This window comes from Conger conger, chromosome 6 (genome assembly GCF_963514075.1).
Source record: "Conger conger chromosome 6, fConCon1.1, whole genome shotgun sequence".
NCBI classification, from domain to species: domain Eukaryota; kingdom Metazoa; phylum Chordata; class Actinopteri; order Anguilliformes; family Congridae; genus Conger; species Conger conger.
The window spans coordinates 27159892-27176427 of NC_083765.1; the positions used below are offsets into that span (position 1 = coordinate 27159892).

At 44.6% G+C, this 16536-nt stretch overlaps 1 protein-coding gene across 7 annotated transcripts in view; it reads left to right on the forward strand.

Annotated features, from left to right (window-relative positions):
• acsl1a (acyl-CoA synthetase long chain family member 1a) overlaps window positions 1–16069 on the forward strand; it is a 41130-nt gene extending 25061 nt beyond the window's left edge. For 6 of the 7 annotated variants that reach the window (XM_061244843.1, XM_061244841.1, XM_061244844.1 and 3 more), the window contains 19 exons: window positions 1405–1519; window positions 2383–2447; window positions 2997–3098; window positions 3676–3775; window positions 4313–4488; window positions 5144–5176; window positions 5276–5327; window positions 6004–6077; window positions 7692–7769; window positions 8692–8826; window positions 9089–9223; window positions 9702–9797; window positions 9884–9956; window positions 11671–11759; window positions 12194–12310; window positions 12470–12613; window positions 12762–12863; window positions 14453–14524; window positions 14922–16069. In XM_061244843.1, the coding sequence (XP_061100827.1) occupies window positions 1405–1519; window positions 2383–2447; window positions 2997–3098; window positions 3676–3775; window positions 4313–4488; window positions 5144–5176; window positions 5276–5327; window positions 6004–6077; window positions 7692–7769; window positions 8692–8826; window positions 9089–9223; window positions 9702–9797; window positions 9884–9956; window positions 11671–11759; window positions 12194–12310; window positions 12470–12613; window positions 12762–12863; window positions 14453–14524; window positions 14922–15062 (1899 nt within the window). In that variant the 3' untranslated portion in view covers window positions 15063–16069. Of the gene's footprint in view, window positions 1–1404; window positions 1520–2382; window positions 2448–2996; window positions 3099–3675; window positions 3776–4312; window positions 4489–5143; window positions 5177–5275; window positions 5328–6003; window positions 6078–7566; window positions 7645–7691; window positions 7770–8691; window positions 8827–9088; window positions 9224–9701; window positions 9798–9883; window positions 9957–11670; window positions 11760–12193; window positions 12311–12469; window positions 12614–12761; window positions 12864–14452; window positions 14525–14921 lie in introns of all 7 variants that reach the window. The other variant, XM_061244842.1, reaches the window with a different exon arrangement.
• Window positions 16070–16536: the final 467 nt, after the last annotated feature.

A 16536-nucleotide genomic window follows, 5' to 3' on the forward strand; every position in this document is an offset into this window, starting at 1 on the left:
CATCTGTCCTCAGATGCCCCCCCCCCCCCCCATACCCGATCTGCTGTGATATTGTGAACTCTTGTGAATTGTAATTCGCTCTGTTGCCGTGTGAGAGACTGGGCTTCTCATATATTGCGACTGAGGCGGGTCACGTATGTTGTACAGGATGCACCAAAACCCAGCCACGAACGTATTACTGCAGCCTTCAGCGCGTGAATTCCTGAGTCAAATACTTCTTGTGGCTGTTCAGTTAATCAGTACTCTGCTAGATAAATGGGGCCCTCGTGTAACTAGGATGCATGTGGAACTGAACTGGAGTAGGCTGACAATCTGCATAATATACATTTCAAGTGTGTCCGATAAGTGTTAGCCCTCCCCTCTATTAACGAGGGCGTTGGTAATCATGAATTTATTCAAGCTGTGATACGTTGTCCTAAATCTACTCGAGGATGAAGGTGATGATAAATCCAGCTAAATCGTGATAGCTAATGATGCACTTAAATTATGATGGACAGTAATAAATCCCTCTTAATCTGGATACATTACCATGAATCTGAAGATGATCAGGGATAAACCGCCTGGCTGTCTTAAACAAGAACCAAAGCCCAGATGCCATGATTTCACCAGTGCTTGTGTTAAAGAGGTGACTATCCCAGGCTATGGTAGTTAGGGACAGTAGTGTAAAACTTTGCCAAATTTAAAGTTGATTTTATTTAGAAAATAAAATAAAGGTACCATGTAAAACGTGTTAAATATTGTGCTGCAGTCAGTAGCCCAAGCATAGTGGCTTCCTTATTTCTCTGCCTCATAATAGCTTCCTCATATTATGGCCCTCATTTTGACAAATGCCAATAACGGGCTAGATACTGAAAGCTTTCTTATACCTGCACTTTCTTATACCTGCAAGGAAGCAATTGAATGGACTTGTCTAATCAGAAACAACTGAGAGGCCAACTGTCCAATTACTTTTGGTCCCCTAAATGGGCGGATTATGTATAAAAAGGGATCTAATTCCTACATGGATCACTCAATATGGATGTAAATTCCCCCAAATGAAAGGTGACAGTCTGCAGTTGGACCTTAAAATATTAATTATATGATTTTCAGAGAATGTTAAGAGTGAATATTTAATCTTAAAATGTGTAAAAGTACTGTGGATGCAAATTAAAATACTCAAGTAAAGTACAAATGCCTGGAAAAATTACTGGAGTAGGCCAATAGTGTATAACACTAGTGGTTAAGGAAACATTGTTGAGAAAGGAAAAACTAAATCAGAATCTGGAAGCAGGGCCACCTTAAACTTGTTTTAATCAGATCCAGCTGCATCATGGGTAAAGTATGAGATGTCAGCTGAACGCAGGTGTCTCCTGGCAGCTCGGTGAAGGTGTGGTGATTGATGCCTTTTTTTCCTTCCTCCCACAGGGAGGCGAGTACATCCGCAAGTCAGTGCTGATGGAGGGAGATAAGCCTATGACTCACTTCTACAGTGATGCCCAGACCATGTATGAGGTGTTCCAGAGGGGTATCCACATGTCCAGTGAGTGCTGCTGCTGCCTCCTCTCCTGCAGTGTAAAAGTGTTACTGCCCCTCCTCTCCTGCAGTGTAAAAGTGTTACTGCCCCTCCTCTCCTGCAGTGTAAAAGTGTTACTGCTGCCTCTTCTCCTGCAGTGTAAAAGTGTTACTGCTGCTGCCTCCTCTCCTGCAGTGTAAAAGTGCTACTGCTGCCTCCTCTCCTGCAGTGTAAAAGTGTTAATGCTGCCTCCTCTCCTGCAGTGTAAAAGTATTACTGCTGCCTCCTCTCCTGCAGTGTAAAAGTATTACTGCTGCCTCCTCTCCTGCAATGTAAAAGTGTTACTGCCCCTCCTCTCCTGCAGTGTAAAAGTGTTAATGCTGCCTCCTCTCCTGCAGTGTAAAAGTGTTACTGCCCCTCCTCTCCTGCAGTGTAAAAGTGTTACTGCCCCTCCTCTCATGCAGTGTAAAAGTGTTCATGCCCCTCCTCTCCTTCAGTGTAAAAGTGTTACTGCTGCTGCCTCCTCTCCTGCAGTGTAAAAGTATTACTGCTGCCTCCTCTCCTGCAGTGTAAAAGTGTTAATGCTGCCTCCTCTCCTGCAGTGTAAAAGTGTTACTGCCCCTCCTCTCCTGCAGTGTAAGAGTGTTGAGGTGTGCTGAAACACTCCACAAGTGTTACTGCTGAAGCAGAGAAGAATAATTCTTTAGGCTTTTTTTTTTTTTTGGTTTTTGGTCTAAACCAGTCGCTGTTGTGAGCCTGTAATACATGCGTGACGGTCACTGTTAGTTACGGTTAGTGTTTTGGATAACCTTTGTTGTTTTTGTAATTAATTATTAAATGTTCCCCTACCCCTGGCAATGATTCATTAAGGAAATGACTTCATTTCGTAGGTAACGGGCCCTGCCTCGGATCGCGGAAACCAAACAAGCCATATGAGTGGCTGTCCTACCAAGAGGTGAGTGTTGATTAAGCCCTCCCTTTCTGGGATGAGCTCATTGCTGAAATCACCCCATCAGAGGGAGCTCTGCTGTCTTCCTCTTCTTGTGGAGGAGGGGGTGGGGAAGGATTGAGAAGGAAGTGCATTTGCTCGGTAATTTTAGGTCAGCAAGTGCCAAATCTCTCCTGGACTAATATTGGCAAATAGGTAACGGATGGCTGTTCTCCTTTCAGGGGACATGCATACCTTGTTGATGTTTTACTAAAATGCTTTTAAAGTGTCACAGAAAGTAGCTTAAAAATAAGGGCCTTGGAAACCTTTGGAAAACTCTTTAAGATCCTTGCCAGTCATTTAATTATTGCATTAGACATTCCAAAGAAAGCCTGATTGGATCAGATTGCAACAACACTGTATTTCTGATCTGGATCAAATATCTGATTAGGTACACACTGCATTTCTCATCTGGATCAGATATCATATTAGGAACAGAGCAGATGCTGCTAAACCATTGTCCCGGTGCACAATGGTATTATATAAATGTATCCTTTGTGTCGTGTGCCCTCTCAGGTGGCAGACAAAGCAGAGTACCTGGGTTCCGCCCTGCTCCATAGAGGCCACTCCAAAGACAGCGACAAGTTCATCGGAGTCTTTGCACAGAACAGGCCTGAGGTGAGTCTCACACTAGCATTGCTGTCCTTCAGAGGCCAGCCTCTCACAATGAGCGTTCCTGAACTTCAGTGATCACACCTGCCCCTTAGCGACCAAGCTTCTTCCACACTGACCTAGCTGACCTAGGTGACCCTTCCTGGCTCAAGAGTGGCCAGCCCCCTTCCGACATTATACACATACAAAAAGGTGCCTTCTTTGCAAATAGTGAAATGGTGTGTTAAGTGTTTTAAGCAGTAACAATGTATGTGTGATGACAAAGCAATTCAGTATAAGAGTTATTAGTCATTATGAGTGACTAATGGAGGAAGAGCTCCACCACTCATCCGTGCATACACTATGACAGGGCGTGTCGAATGAAACTTGAAACCCAAGAGAATTACCAAAAGATCCAAACTTTGATGAACTATGGCTTATCTTTGTTGTAAGGTTTTGCGTTTGTTCATCCATAAACTGAGCGCAGATGTTTTTTGTGTGGTCGGAATGTTGCCTCAGAGGGAAAAGAGAGCTGGTGTCATGTGCCCTGCTGTCATTTGACCTGACGTCTTGTGACATGACTGTGTTTCTTTCCTCTCCACAGTGGACAGTGGCAGAGCTGGCCTGCTACACCTACTCCCTGGTGTGCGTCCCTCTCTATGACACGCTGGGCACAGAGGCCATCAGCTACACCATTGACAAAGGTGGGTGAGGGACTGGGCTGCCCAGCCCTGTTCCTGGAGACCAACATCCTGTTGGTTTTCACTGCAACCCTAATTTGGTGCACCTGATTCTACTAGTTCAGCTCAACAAGATTTCTAGCTGTTGAGTGCTTTGTTAGGGTTGGAGTGAAAACCTACAGGATGATAGATCTCCAGAAACATACTTGGTCAGCCGTGGTGAGGGAGAACCCAGGGAACATGTTCAGTTGGACACACCAAGGACCAACATTTCATTCTCTGATGTTCATCTTCAGTCACCAACTTGTGTGAACTTTTTGGAGGGCTCCACTCACAATCACAGAATTTTGTGTTTGATGCAGACCAGTGAGTGAACAGCTTGGATTCAATCTACATTCCCCCTTGACTTTTTTTGGCAGGTTTAATGACAACCAGAATTAAGTTACAGTTAATTTTAGGTCAGAGTTTTAGGAAAAATGTTGATGGACTCCAGGCCTTTGCCGCCGTGCCCTTACACCCTATGAGAGCTCTCAGAGTGGTCCGTCCTCTGTCTGTCCACAGCTACCATCGCCACCGTGGTGTGTGACGTCCCGGACAAAGCCAAGCTGATCTTGGACTGCGTGTCGGGCCGGAAGCACTCCATCCGCATCATCATCCTCGTGGAGCCCTTCGATGCTGACCTGGTGGCCAGAGGGCAGGAGTGCGGCATCGAGATCATCAGCATGAAGGAAATGGAGGTGAGACTGCAGTTTCACGCTTCAGAAAAATTCTGAACTTACAGCAAAGCTGTCTTTTACTATAGGGATGATACAGTTTCAAGAGACAGTTTGACATCACCTTGCTGGTAGAAATCAAAGACAGCTAAAGGACTGTATTGTTAATAACTTGTAGAATTAAGTTGGTGGTGATTTTTTGGATTCTTATTAGCTATGTTTCTGAGCTCAACTGCTGCTTTTGTTTTCTTGGCTTGGCAACTTGACTTCCTCTGTCACAGAAACATAGCATTACTGTATTAGCCAGAAACATCCTGTCCTAGTTGTCCAATTCAAACTGATTCCAATATAACTGTGATTTTCAGATGCTTTAAACTAGAATTCCAAGTCGCCTTGCAAGTGTGTCCAATCAGCACATGGCAGGAAAATGCAATTTCATTAAAAAAAGAACTCTTGGTCGATTAAGAATTATTATTATTATCTCTGGACTTTCCATTTTAATGCACTGTTCACAAATGAGAGTGCACAGATGTTATTTAAGATGTGGAGGTTGCACAGGCCATGTGTACAGTATGCTGCATCAAAGCTGAACTGTCCAAACTTAAGTGTCACGAGTTGGCTCATTGATGAAGTGCAGGTGACTGGCTTGGACCAATGCCATCTTTTGTTTCTTTTTCAGGCAATAGGAAAAGCCAACCACAAGAAACCAATGGTGAGTATCTCTGCTAACCCTGTCTTTGTATAACTGTGCACAAGCTGACCTCCTGAGGTTGACTCTGACGGTTTGACCATCACCGTTCTCTCTTCACAGCCTCCCACCCCTGATGATTTGGCTCTCGTCTGCTTCACCAGTGGAACTACAGGTACTGGTCGCAGCTTCCAACCCATACCAGCTGATCTAGGATCAGCTCCCCAAACCCTAATCTAAGCCCCAACTTTGAGGATAAAGGGATTAAGTTGGAAACACTTTACAATAATGTTACTTGAATTGGCATTAACTAACTAGTGAGAAGTTAATGTGTACAGCTTTGTTAATGTGTTTGTACATCATTAATTAATGTTAAGAACTACATTACCTAATGCCAATTCATATAGGAATGAAAAAGAACAGTTAATATATTTGTTGATGGTTAACTAATTATAAGTTTATCCCATGGTTTGCGCATGTGAAAATTGTAACTAATACATTATACGTCTATAGTAACACATGCTTTGTACATGATTCATTCATGTGAATAACCACACTGTGCATGCCAATTCATGTAATCCTATTGCAAAGTGTGACCAGTAAGTTTATCCAGGGATAGTGCTTGGGGGCAGAATATACTGTATGTGCACCAACTGAAGACATTTGTGTGAGCCTCTGTACTGTTATTGTTCATGTGTGCTTAATTTACACTTCATTCTTGGAAAGATTTGCAGGTTCTGTCAATCAAATGTTACTGAGCTTAGTGGCTCAGATTAGTGGCCCTGGCTACTGCCTGCTGTAGGACCACAGTGGAAGGACCAAATTAACCCTTTTCCTTCATTCTCATGCAGGAAACCCCAAGGGCGCGATGATCACACACAGAAACGTGATATCCAACTGCGCGGCATTCATTAAAATAACAGAGGTAAAGGCCGTTACTGCACACTTTTCTCCAAAACAGATCAAGTTCAGTCACCGCACCAGGGGCAAGTACGGTTGATTGACTGGCAAGTGACCAGCATTAAACAGGAACTGTCCGCCGCTATCTTAGACAAACAAGGCAACAGCCGTTGAGGAGCAATTACCTTGTGATGTGTTTGCCTAAGGACAACACCAGTGGTAGTCATTTTACAGCTGGTTAGCTATCAGAAACATACTGGCATGCAGTCAGATTATAGTAGAATACCCTTGGATGAGTCGGCAATTTTTTCTAGCCAAATCTCTGCGGTTCAGCCCAACGGCCAGTCTCTGAGGCCTGCGAGGTTTTCCTGCAAAGTCATGGCTCTGTATTTGTTATTTCCTCTCTGCCACAGGCCGAGGTGGGCAGCGGTAAGTGGCTGCGGGGGGTTTTGTGAATGCGCTCTCTGTCAGAAGGAAGGGCGTGAGCAGTGCAAGGCTGCGACAGAAGCAGTGCACGCTTTCTCCTCCGCTCTGAGCCCGCTGCTGAGGACGGGCAACAATGCCCCCATTTATGCCAGGGGAAGGGCAGAATGAACCGAAACAAAAAGCACGGCCGGAGGCTGGTACAGCTCGGGGATTAACGCCTCGGCCGGGTGTTTCGAGAGTAAACAGCCGGACCCTTGTAAGCTATAATGTGTCCCTAATCAACCCTACAACATCAGCTTTTTGACTCTGTTTGGCCTATAGTGGCTTTATAAGATATGATCTGAATTGGAGAAATGTCCAATGTATCTATATCTCCAGCTCTGTGGGGAGGGCTCATCTTGCTTCTTCGCTGTGCTCCTGTTTTTTTCCTGACACTGTAAAGTGGCTTTCACACGATCAGCATCAAAACCCTGGACATTGCATCAAAACATGACATTCCAGCAGAGGGAGCGTGGCAGCAAACCTGTGTCTGGCGTAGCGCACAGCTCAATATGAAGCCAAGTTGCAGGCCTCAGAGCTCAAACTGTTTAAACTTTGATGTAGCCTACTGTAGTTTGCTATTGTATTATCGCTATCGCTACTAGCAACATAGAGCCCAGGGCTGTTTCACATACACAAAAAAATTTCTGGTTTCACAAAGTTCACAATCTAGCCTTACATAATCTCTAGACACCCTACTACTATACAGCTTGTTATAGTTTTCCGGATAGATGATGTCAAGTCTGAACAGCTGGCGGCACTCGATTCTTCCCATGTGTAGCACCCGCCGTACTTGGCGTTTAACACAGAGTTTGATCCTTACCATGTGAAAGCAGCTTTAGGGGAGTCACAGTATTCAGCTGTTTCTGCACTTTTTCATCCCTCCGCTTCTCCCTCCGTTGCTTCTCTTGTTTTCCCTCACTTCTGCACACTCCCTGTGCCTCATTGTCTCGCCGTTAACACCTCCCCCTTCCTCTTTTCCTCTCTTCTTCCCTCTCTCTTCCTGCGGCCCCCTGTGATCTTTCCTGTCCGCGGCGCGTGTTGTTCAGGGCCGGCTGCGGCCCTGCCCAGACGACGTCCTCATCTCCTTCCTGCCCCTGGCCCACATGTTTGAGCGGGTGGTGGAGGTATGGAGGAGGATCACTCCCACGCCTCTTGTGTGTCTCTTTTGCAGGTGCACTGTGCGTTATCCAGAAACGACATTCACATGTCCTACCTGCCCCTCGCCCACATGTTTGAGAGGGTTGTGGAGGTAGGTACTGTACCCCTAAAATGTGTATCCCTAAAATAAGGGGGGAAAGCAAGGCCTATAGCGAGGGCCCCCATCCCCCGGGGCAAATGCCAGGTCAGTTCATGCATGCCTGCTTCCTGTTTGTAAAAGGAAGTCGCTCAGAGTTCAAATTGTCATGTGACTTTCACTGCGATAAAAACATGCCATGACTAAGACTGTCAGGGCTCCCTAACACATCCCTGCGTGTGAGGACTTTAATTATAAAGGTGAGTTTATGAGGTATTGAAGTCTTCCTGAACTGTGAACACAGAAGCAACAGTAAGAACAAGGACATTAGAGCAAGCTGTAGAAATTAAATACTTGTTAAAAACACATTAAAAAAACAAGATGAAAAGCAATATTATGTTCAAGAATACAAAATTAATTTTAGTGTCAGGATGAAATGAGACAAATATAGTTTTTTGAATTGTATTTTGCTCAGACTCCTCAGACTGTGATGTGCTTTGAGCTCTTTTTTTAATGACATGAGACCTCTAGTGGAGAAAATGGGAAATGGCAAAAGCAGAATTGTTTTCAGGAAGTGGAGATAGGAGGCGACAGGGTTGTGTTTCTGTAGGCTGAACAGACGTTCTCTTTTTCCTCTTCTGTTTTGGTCTGGGGGCAGGATAAAAAAATTCTTTAAAATGTTTGGCTAGGTTTTGTTCATGGCTGTAGTTTGGTAGTGGTCAGATCATGGATCATTGGTCCAATCGTTGGGAGATGGGTATGGACCATAGAGGTGCATTCTGGAATATAGCCCAAAATGAGTGACTTCCGGGTCAGATTGCAGCAGGACATAGAGAATGTGGTGGGCCAGTGCAGTCCCATATGGAGACGGTAGCGAGTCAGAGCTGGGTCGTGTAAGGGATTTTGGGAAGTCACAGCTCGCTGTGTCCTGTTGCAGGGGGTCGTCCTGTGCCATGGGGGCCGTATCGGGTACTTCCAAGGGGACATTCGGCTCCTCATGGATGATCTGAAGACGCTGCGCCCCACTGTGTTCCCAGTGGTCCCCCGCCTGCTCAACCGCATGTTTGACAAGGTGAGCGAGCACCCCTCCCCAAGTTCACCGACCACTGCCACGCTTTTTGTTTTTCTGTAACCGATGGGGACCAGGCCACATGTCATCATTGAACCCCATAGAGAAAATTTTCCTCTGCATTCAATTCATCCTAGTTACTTAGGAGCAGCACAGCTTCCGAGGACCAACTCCAGTTCTGAGGCCAATGCCTTGGTCAAGGGATGTGCTGCTTTCTGGCACAGATTCAAAACGGCCCTGCTGTAACGGTTGCTGTCGTTCTCAGATATTCGGACAGGCCAACACCCCGCTGAAGAGGTGGCTGCTGGACTTTGCCTCCCGCAGGAAGGAGGCAGAGCTTCGGAGCGGGGTGGTGAGGCAAGACAGCATGTGGGACAAACTCATCTTCCGGAAAGTGCAGGTGAGAGCCAGGAGCACCTCGCACATTGCACCCCTTTTCCAGCAGTTTGACCCAGAACAGGTTTCATTTTTAGCTTAACCCTGTGAAGGGTTACAGTTTGGAATTTTTGCTTTTTGTTTCCCAAATTCAGTACTCTAGAACTCGATTGATTTCAATGACTAGTATGTCAGTTTGAAGCCATGCCAGTCACAGATGTGGCATATGCATGGCAGATGGGAAGAGGTGGATCCACAGGTCGATCATTTAGACCTCGGGCATCGCAAAACAATACTTCTGCAATGGGTTCACTGATTCCTTAAATGTTCCTTCTAAGAGCTAGAAACTGAAGTTAACCGATAGAAATTTCCCTAAAGATGGAGGACCTCGATCAATTACCGGGTCAGGCAAGGAACAAGAAGAAAGTATGTGAAAACAAGCAAGTGGAATGAGCCCACTAAGTTGCATAAGCGTTCTTCTCGTTCTCTGTCGCCCCCTGCAGGCCAGTTTAGGAGGGCGGGTGCGCCTCATGATCACCGGGGCAGCCCCCGTGTCTCCGACCGTGCTGACGTTCCTGCGCGCAGCATTGGGATGCCAGGTGAGGCTCTTCCCTGTACAGGTCCTCGCTGCATGTGCTGCATGTTTACGCACATATTTCATCATCATGCTCCCTCTCTTGTTCAGTTCTATGAAGGGTACGGCCAGACAGAATGTACAGCAGGGTGTACAATGTCCATGCCTGGGGACTGGACTGCAGGTAAACAACATACGCACACGTACAATACAAACACACACTTACAAAGACACATTTACATCCATGTGCTCACTTGTATAGACAAATGTACATGTTAGCACATCCACACTCACATGAATGTTCACTCCGTCGATATAGACACACAACCGAACAGCAATATTGGAACAGCAAGGTTCCTTTGTTTTTGCTATACACTGAATACAATTGAGTTTGAGAACATATCACCTTTTGTGTCTTACCACCAAATTATTATGTGAGCAAAAGTATTGAAACATGTGACAGACAGGTGTTTCTTGTTGCCCAGATATGTCCTGTTCAATTGATTTGTGAAAGAATAAATAGTTCTGAATCTCTACTCTTAGTTTTGCCTGTGAAGGCTGTATTTGTGTTCGAAAACATCAACCAACATGAAGACCAGAGAGCTGTCTTTGGGAGAAAAGCAAGCCATTTTAGAAGCTTAGAAAAGAGCGGAAATCCATTGGGGATAGCTTGTACAACAACTTGGAAAGTCCTGAAAAAGAACGAAACCGCTGGCATGACAAACAATCTCCACAGGGCAGGGGTGAAGGTATCTTAATCAACCTTTCGAAGAAGACTTAGAGAGTAGCAATATAGATACTATACCACAAGATGGAAACCAATACTGGCAAGAATCAGAAGGCGAGATTACAATTTGCAAAGAAGTACAGAGATGGGCCACAAAAGTTCTGGAACAAAGTTTTATGGACTGATGAGACCAAGTGACCAAAATCTTGGAAGGAAAGGCCAAAGTGTGGTGAAAGAAGGGATCTGCTCATGATCCAAAACATACGAGCTCATCTGTAAAGCATAGTGGAGGAAGTGTCATAGCTTGGGATTGAATGGCTACTTCTGAAATAGGCTCACTAACCTTTATTGATGATGGTAGCAGCAGGATCAATTCAGAAGTCTACAAAAAAATGATATCTGCCAACTTACAGAGAAATGCATCCAAACGAATTTGGAGGGACTTCCTTATGCAGCAAGACAATGACCCAAATCACACTGCCAACACAACAAAGGACATTATGGAGAAAAACTGGAAGGTTTTAGACTGGCTATGTCAATCACCAGACCTTAACCCAATTGAATGGTAAATGGTTGGCATTTATATAGTACCTTTATCCAAAGTGCCTTTTTCCAATTGAGCATGCGTTTCACCTCCAAAAACTGAAAGAGGCTGCATTAAAAGCCTGGAAGAGCATCAAAAAAGAAGAATGCAGCACTCTGCTCTGATACCAAAGGTGCTATGTTCTGAGTAGTTTAACACATCTCAGCATAAATACCAGGAAATAAAAGCAGAAATTCTGAACTCTTATTTTGTGTTCATTTTTTTTTTATCTCAACCCCAAATGTATTCATTATATTGCAAAAACAAAGGAATTGACCTACACCCGGACTACAGTGCCCATGTTGTATTTTGCTGCCATCTACTGCAAAAGGGGAAAAGTGTTCTAAAAATATTTTTAGACAGACCTTTAGATTTTTTTTTTTGTGTTTTTCACATAATTGTTTAGCAAGTCTGCAAGTATAAGGTGAGAACTGAACAAAACATTAACAACTAGGTTAAATTCTGGTGACCAGCACAAATAGAGATTACAACATTGAAAATTTGATGAGCTCCCAGTAACAGAAAGACTGCAGTAGATGTTGTGCGTCAATGCTGTCATTGCCTTTGATCTGGTTCCTTCCCCATCAGGTCACGTTGGGCCTCCACTGCCCTGCAACATTTTGAAGCTGGTGGATGTTTCTGAGATGAACTACTTTGCAGCCAATGGGGAGGGAGAGGTAAGACTTTACAGCCAACAGGGAGGGAGTGGTGATATTATGCTGGTGGGACCTGGGATCCTGATCAAACAATGTTTGAAGCTTGAGATTGTGTAGATATATCCCAGCATGCACACGTCCATTTTCTTCATTGTTGTTCATGTAAATGGTAAATGGTTGGCATTTATATAGCGCCTTTATCCAAAGCGCTGTACAATTGATGCTTCTCATTCACCCATTCACACACCAACAGCGATTGGCTGCCATGCAAGGCGCCAACCAGCTCGTCAGGAGCATTTGGGGGTTAGGTGTCTTGCTCAGGGACACTTCGACACATTCCGGGCGGGGGATCGAACCGGCAACCCTCCGACTGCCAGACGACTGCTCTTACTGCCTGAGCCATGTCGCCCCCCTCATGTCATGCAGTTGTGTTTTAAATTTATTTTGTCTTGCAGGTGTGCGTGAAAGGACCAAACGTTTTCCAGGGATACCTGAAAGATGAGGAGAAAACATTGGAAGCCCTTGATAAGGACGGCTGGCTCCATACCGGTGACATCGGGAAGTGGCTTCCGGTAATTTTCAAGACTAAGAATAATTTTGCTCCGATTCGTTTTTAAAGCACATTGTATTTTTGGGGGTGTTATTTTTATTTCTTCCAGTGTTCATCTTTGTGGTAGGATGGATGATAACTGTGTAACTGTGGCTTTTGTTGGTGTCCTGTCTGCCTGTAGAACGGTACTCTGAAGATCGTGGACAGGAAGAAACACATTTTCAAGCTGGCTCAGGGGGAGTACATCGCCCCAGAGAAGATAGAGATCCTCTACATGCGCAGTGACCCCGTGGCCCAGGCCTTCGTTCATGGGGACAGTCTGCAGGTGAGGGAGGGCAGGTCTGAACAAGCATTGTGTGGGAGTTCTCCTGAGAGCCATTTACTCCACCTATTTCTTTATATGGACAAAATATTTGTGGGTCAGCTATTTAGGCTATCACTGGGCTCAAGTGACCAGGGCCTTCCTTCCACAGGCGTGTCTGGTGGCCATCATAGTGCCTGACAGCGACTTCCTGCCTGGGTGGGCCAAGAAGAGGGGCCTTGAGGGGTCCTTCATTGAGCTGTGCAAGAACAAGGTGAGTCCAGTCACAGGAAAAGCTTCCAAACATACAGGTCATCTACACCAGGGGTGGGTAATTCCTGGAGGGCCGGTGTTTTTGCTTCTACCAGTTACCCTGGCTAAATGAGCTTAATGCCTGTATACACCAACCATTGGTTCACTCATAGATTAGATTACAGTAGAACATTTCATATGGGGACACAAAAATTCTTTAGCTGTCGTACTTATCAAGAAATGTAGCTAAAAGGTCAAATGGCATAATTGTTAGGGCAAATGAAGTAATTAAAGCCAGAAGTACCCTTATGAACCCATAAGGGTAAACTATGAGATCTCTGTTCCAGAATGTAACCAGTGTCAATTCCACAGGCAAACACAAAATAAGACGCATAACCAGGCCCAAACCAGAGTTTTCTGCCCTGTCTGAACTGTACAATAAATACAGTTAGCAGCTAACATTACCAGTGTGGAACATAGCCAGTAAAGAAATGGATGAGAACAGGCTTGAAATAGCTTTGCCCCGAATGAGTGTCTGGAGGAAGGGAAACCACTCACAAATCAGTATAGCAGTCACAGGGCTGTTAAACAAGCACCAGGGACACATCTTTGTCATTACTGTCACATGCCTAACTGACACATCAAGGTCATTTTTACTGTTTGTTGGGGAAGGTACATATAGGTACATATTTTAGGGGAGAAAACTCTGAGGCACTGTTTTTGTGGATCCACCAAGCCACTCAGATTCAGAGGCCCTTTACTTGGTTAACATTAAACAGTCAAATCTGATCCTGCCATACTCTTCCTGGATTTCTTCCTGGGTTTGTTGTATGGCGTCGTTAAAGTGACCCTGAGAACTGAGGCTAATATATATAGCTTTGTTATTTAGAGTATTTTTATCGTCTGACGGTTTTATCCTGCCTGTTTAGGAATCACTAGTTACATTACATTACATTACATTACATTACGTGGCATTTAGCAGACGCTCTTATCCAGAGCGACGTACAACAAAGTGCAAAGCAAACACAAACCCCTCTTCTAGTTGTGTATCTGTAGTAGCCACAGTGCCACCTGCAGCTGTATCAGGAGCACTGCAGGTGTAGCGGGCACAGTCCTCCGATGCTTTCACCTGAGCCAGTGACTGTTACATTCCCTGTTCTTGTACAGCTGGCTTAGTCAAATTCAAGGGTGCCTAATCAGGGGTGCCACGGAGGGCCGAGAGTATGCATTCGAACCAAATTAGTTCCCACCTTTCTGGTTGAAGGTGTATTAATTAGTGAAATCAGCTGGTGCCACATGATTGGGCACCCCTGGTCTATTTGTTATACAGCAGGGCTGCCAACCATGTTCATGGAGTTTTCATTTCAACCTTAATTTGGCACACCTGATTCTGCAAATTAGTTCAAAGAGATGGTGTGCTCTATGGGGTGCTCTTTGAGTGAAAACCTGTAGATCTCCAGGAACAGGGTTGGGCAGCCTTGATTGATGTACATCATTCTCATGCCAGTGGTGGTGAATATGTCATACAGTATGCTGCCTGGCTAGTAAACTTAAATATATGCTTTCCCCAGCAACGTGTAGTGCTTAACCAATCTGTGTTTGTCTGTGCAGGAACTGAAGGATGCCATCTTGGAAGACTTAGTGCGACTTGGCAAAGAAGGAGGACTAAAATCCTTTGAGCAGGTGAAGCATCATTTAGCACAGCAGTGTAGAACTGAGGCAGATTGCAGACAGATAATACTCTTTCCTACAGGAATGTCCTACCTGACTCCATAGACATGCATACCACATTAATATTGGTAGCAAAAGTGTATTTTGCTACCAATATTTTACATTTTACATATTTAATTAGCACACTCCTATCCAGAGTAACTTAATTGCACAGTGATTTCATTAAAAGTCTAAATACAAAAATTGACTAGCACAATTTGCACGAAGGCATCATTGTAAAAAATAATGCTTGACTTCAGAAATTGACTTCACAGAGATGTCTCGTAACCTTTGTTAAGAATGTCTTTTTATGCCTTGAAGGGAGAGTCCCACTCTCGGCCTAACCGTTCTGTGTCCCTGTCCTGGCCAGGTAAAGGACATCACTCTGTACCCCGAGATGTTCTCCGTGCAGAACGGCCTCCTGACCCCCACCCTCAAATCCAAGCGCAACGAGCTCCGCAACTTCTTCCGCGAGCAGATCAACCAGCTCTATTCCACAATCAAGATGTAGCACCGGCCTGGAGAGACAGAGAGGAGGGGAGACAATCACCCTGGAAGCCATAGCCACCATCACCCCGGTGACGGCCGTCAGGGAGACAAGATGATCTCATTGCATCGGCCGTGGTTTTTTTTGTTTTTTTTGCTGTTGTTGTTGTTTTTACTACCTGCTGGATGTTCTGATACAGCTGACCCGCAACTGGTCAGTGTGTAGGAATGAGAGAGACTTTGGGATCAGAACAGGAGGAAACCGCTGCCTTATTCCAGCCCGTTTGGGTCCGGTTAAACGGGCTCACCTCACCCCCTCCACCTAAAGCACAGAGCACGAGCATCCTCTTCTGTGGATTCTGGGGCTGTGGTTTGGGCTGTTAAAGATCCTTTCACAGTCTCTTAAATGGCACCTAGGGCTGTTCTCTAAGAATATACAGTATATAATATAGACATATGCATAACTTATAGCATGTACAAATTATACATATGTCTGTAGTTGACTTTATCTTCTGACAACTGTCTGGGGTTTTTGCTTTGAATCGAGAGGCAAAACTTTAAGAAGCAAAGTAACGTATGGTCTTTTAAATCTGATGATGTAGCTATGTTTGCGGATTAGAGAAAATGATCGTTCTCAGCAGAAAGCGCAGTCAACCAGATTTATTAGCCATGAAAACCAACAGCCAATGGGAATGTGTGCCTGTCTAAATCACTCATTTACATTAATTCTATGTTCATAAGCCGAACTTGATCAAAGTATCATAGTGTAACATGCCGTATATTGAAACCGGTACAATTTTTTTAAATCATACCCCAAGCTTGTAGTGTATGTGCCAAGTGCAGTGGACCTTTTGTACAGCCAAGCAAACACTCCTTGGGTTTTCAATGCATCATACAACCACCCTAGGTGCCTTTTAATATACATATTTCATAGTGAGATTTTTGCCTGCAACAGAGCCTTGTTGTAGATGTTTCGTGTTGTAAGCAGTTGGCTAGGAGTCATAGTTGATCGATACATTTGGGGGGGGGGGGGGGGGGGGGGAGTTTGGGGGAAAGCAGTATAAACATGAGTCTCAGTTTTTAATCACAGTGCAGTATGTATATATCTATTTAAAAATCTTTTTGAATATTTAATGTCCTGAAAGATATGCTATGCCACAGTATGCCTGTGGAGAAAATGACTGGGGGAGGAAGGATGAAGGTTTTGTGCTTCTCTTTGCATTCCCTGCTTTCGTTCTAACTTTGGACCTAACTCGCTCACACGGGGAAAGAAAGCAGTTTGCTGTTCATAATGGAGTAACGTTGAGGTCAATGATAGGAAATTGAGCACCTCTGCTTGGTTTTATTTTATTTGTGTGATTGTGTGTACTGTATGTTACCAGGAAGCAATGGCTTTTATGTTTCGTTTTGTTTTATTGGGGGAGGGGGATTACCATGGGCTATATGCCTTAGCAGTAAGTTCCTCAGAATTAAGTTTATGTATTTCTCTATTTTGAATT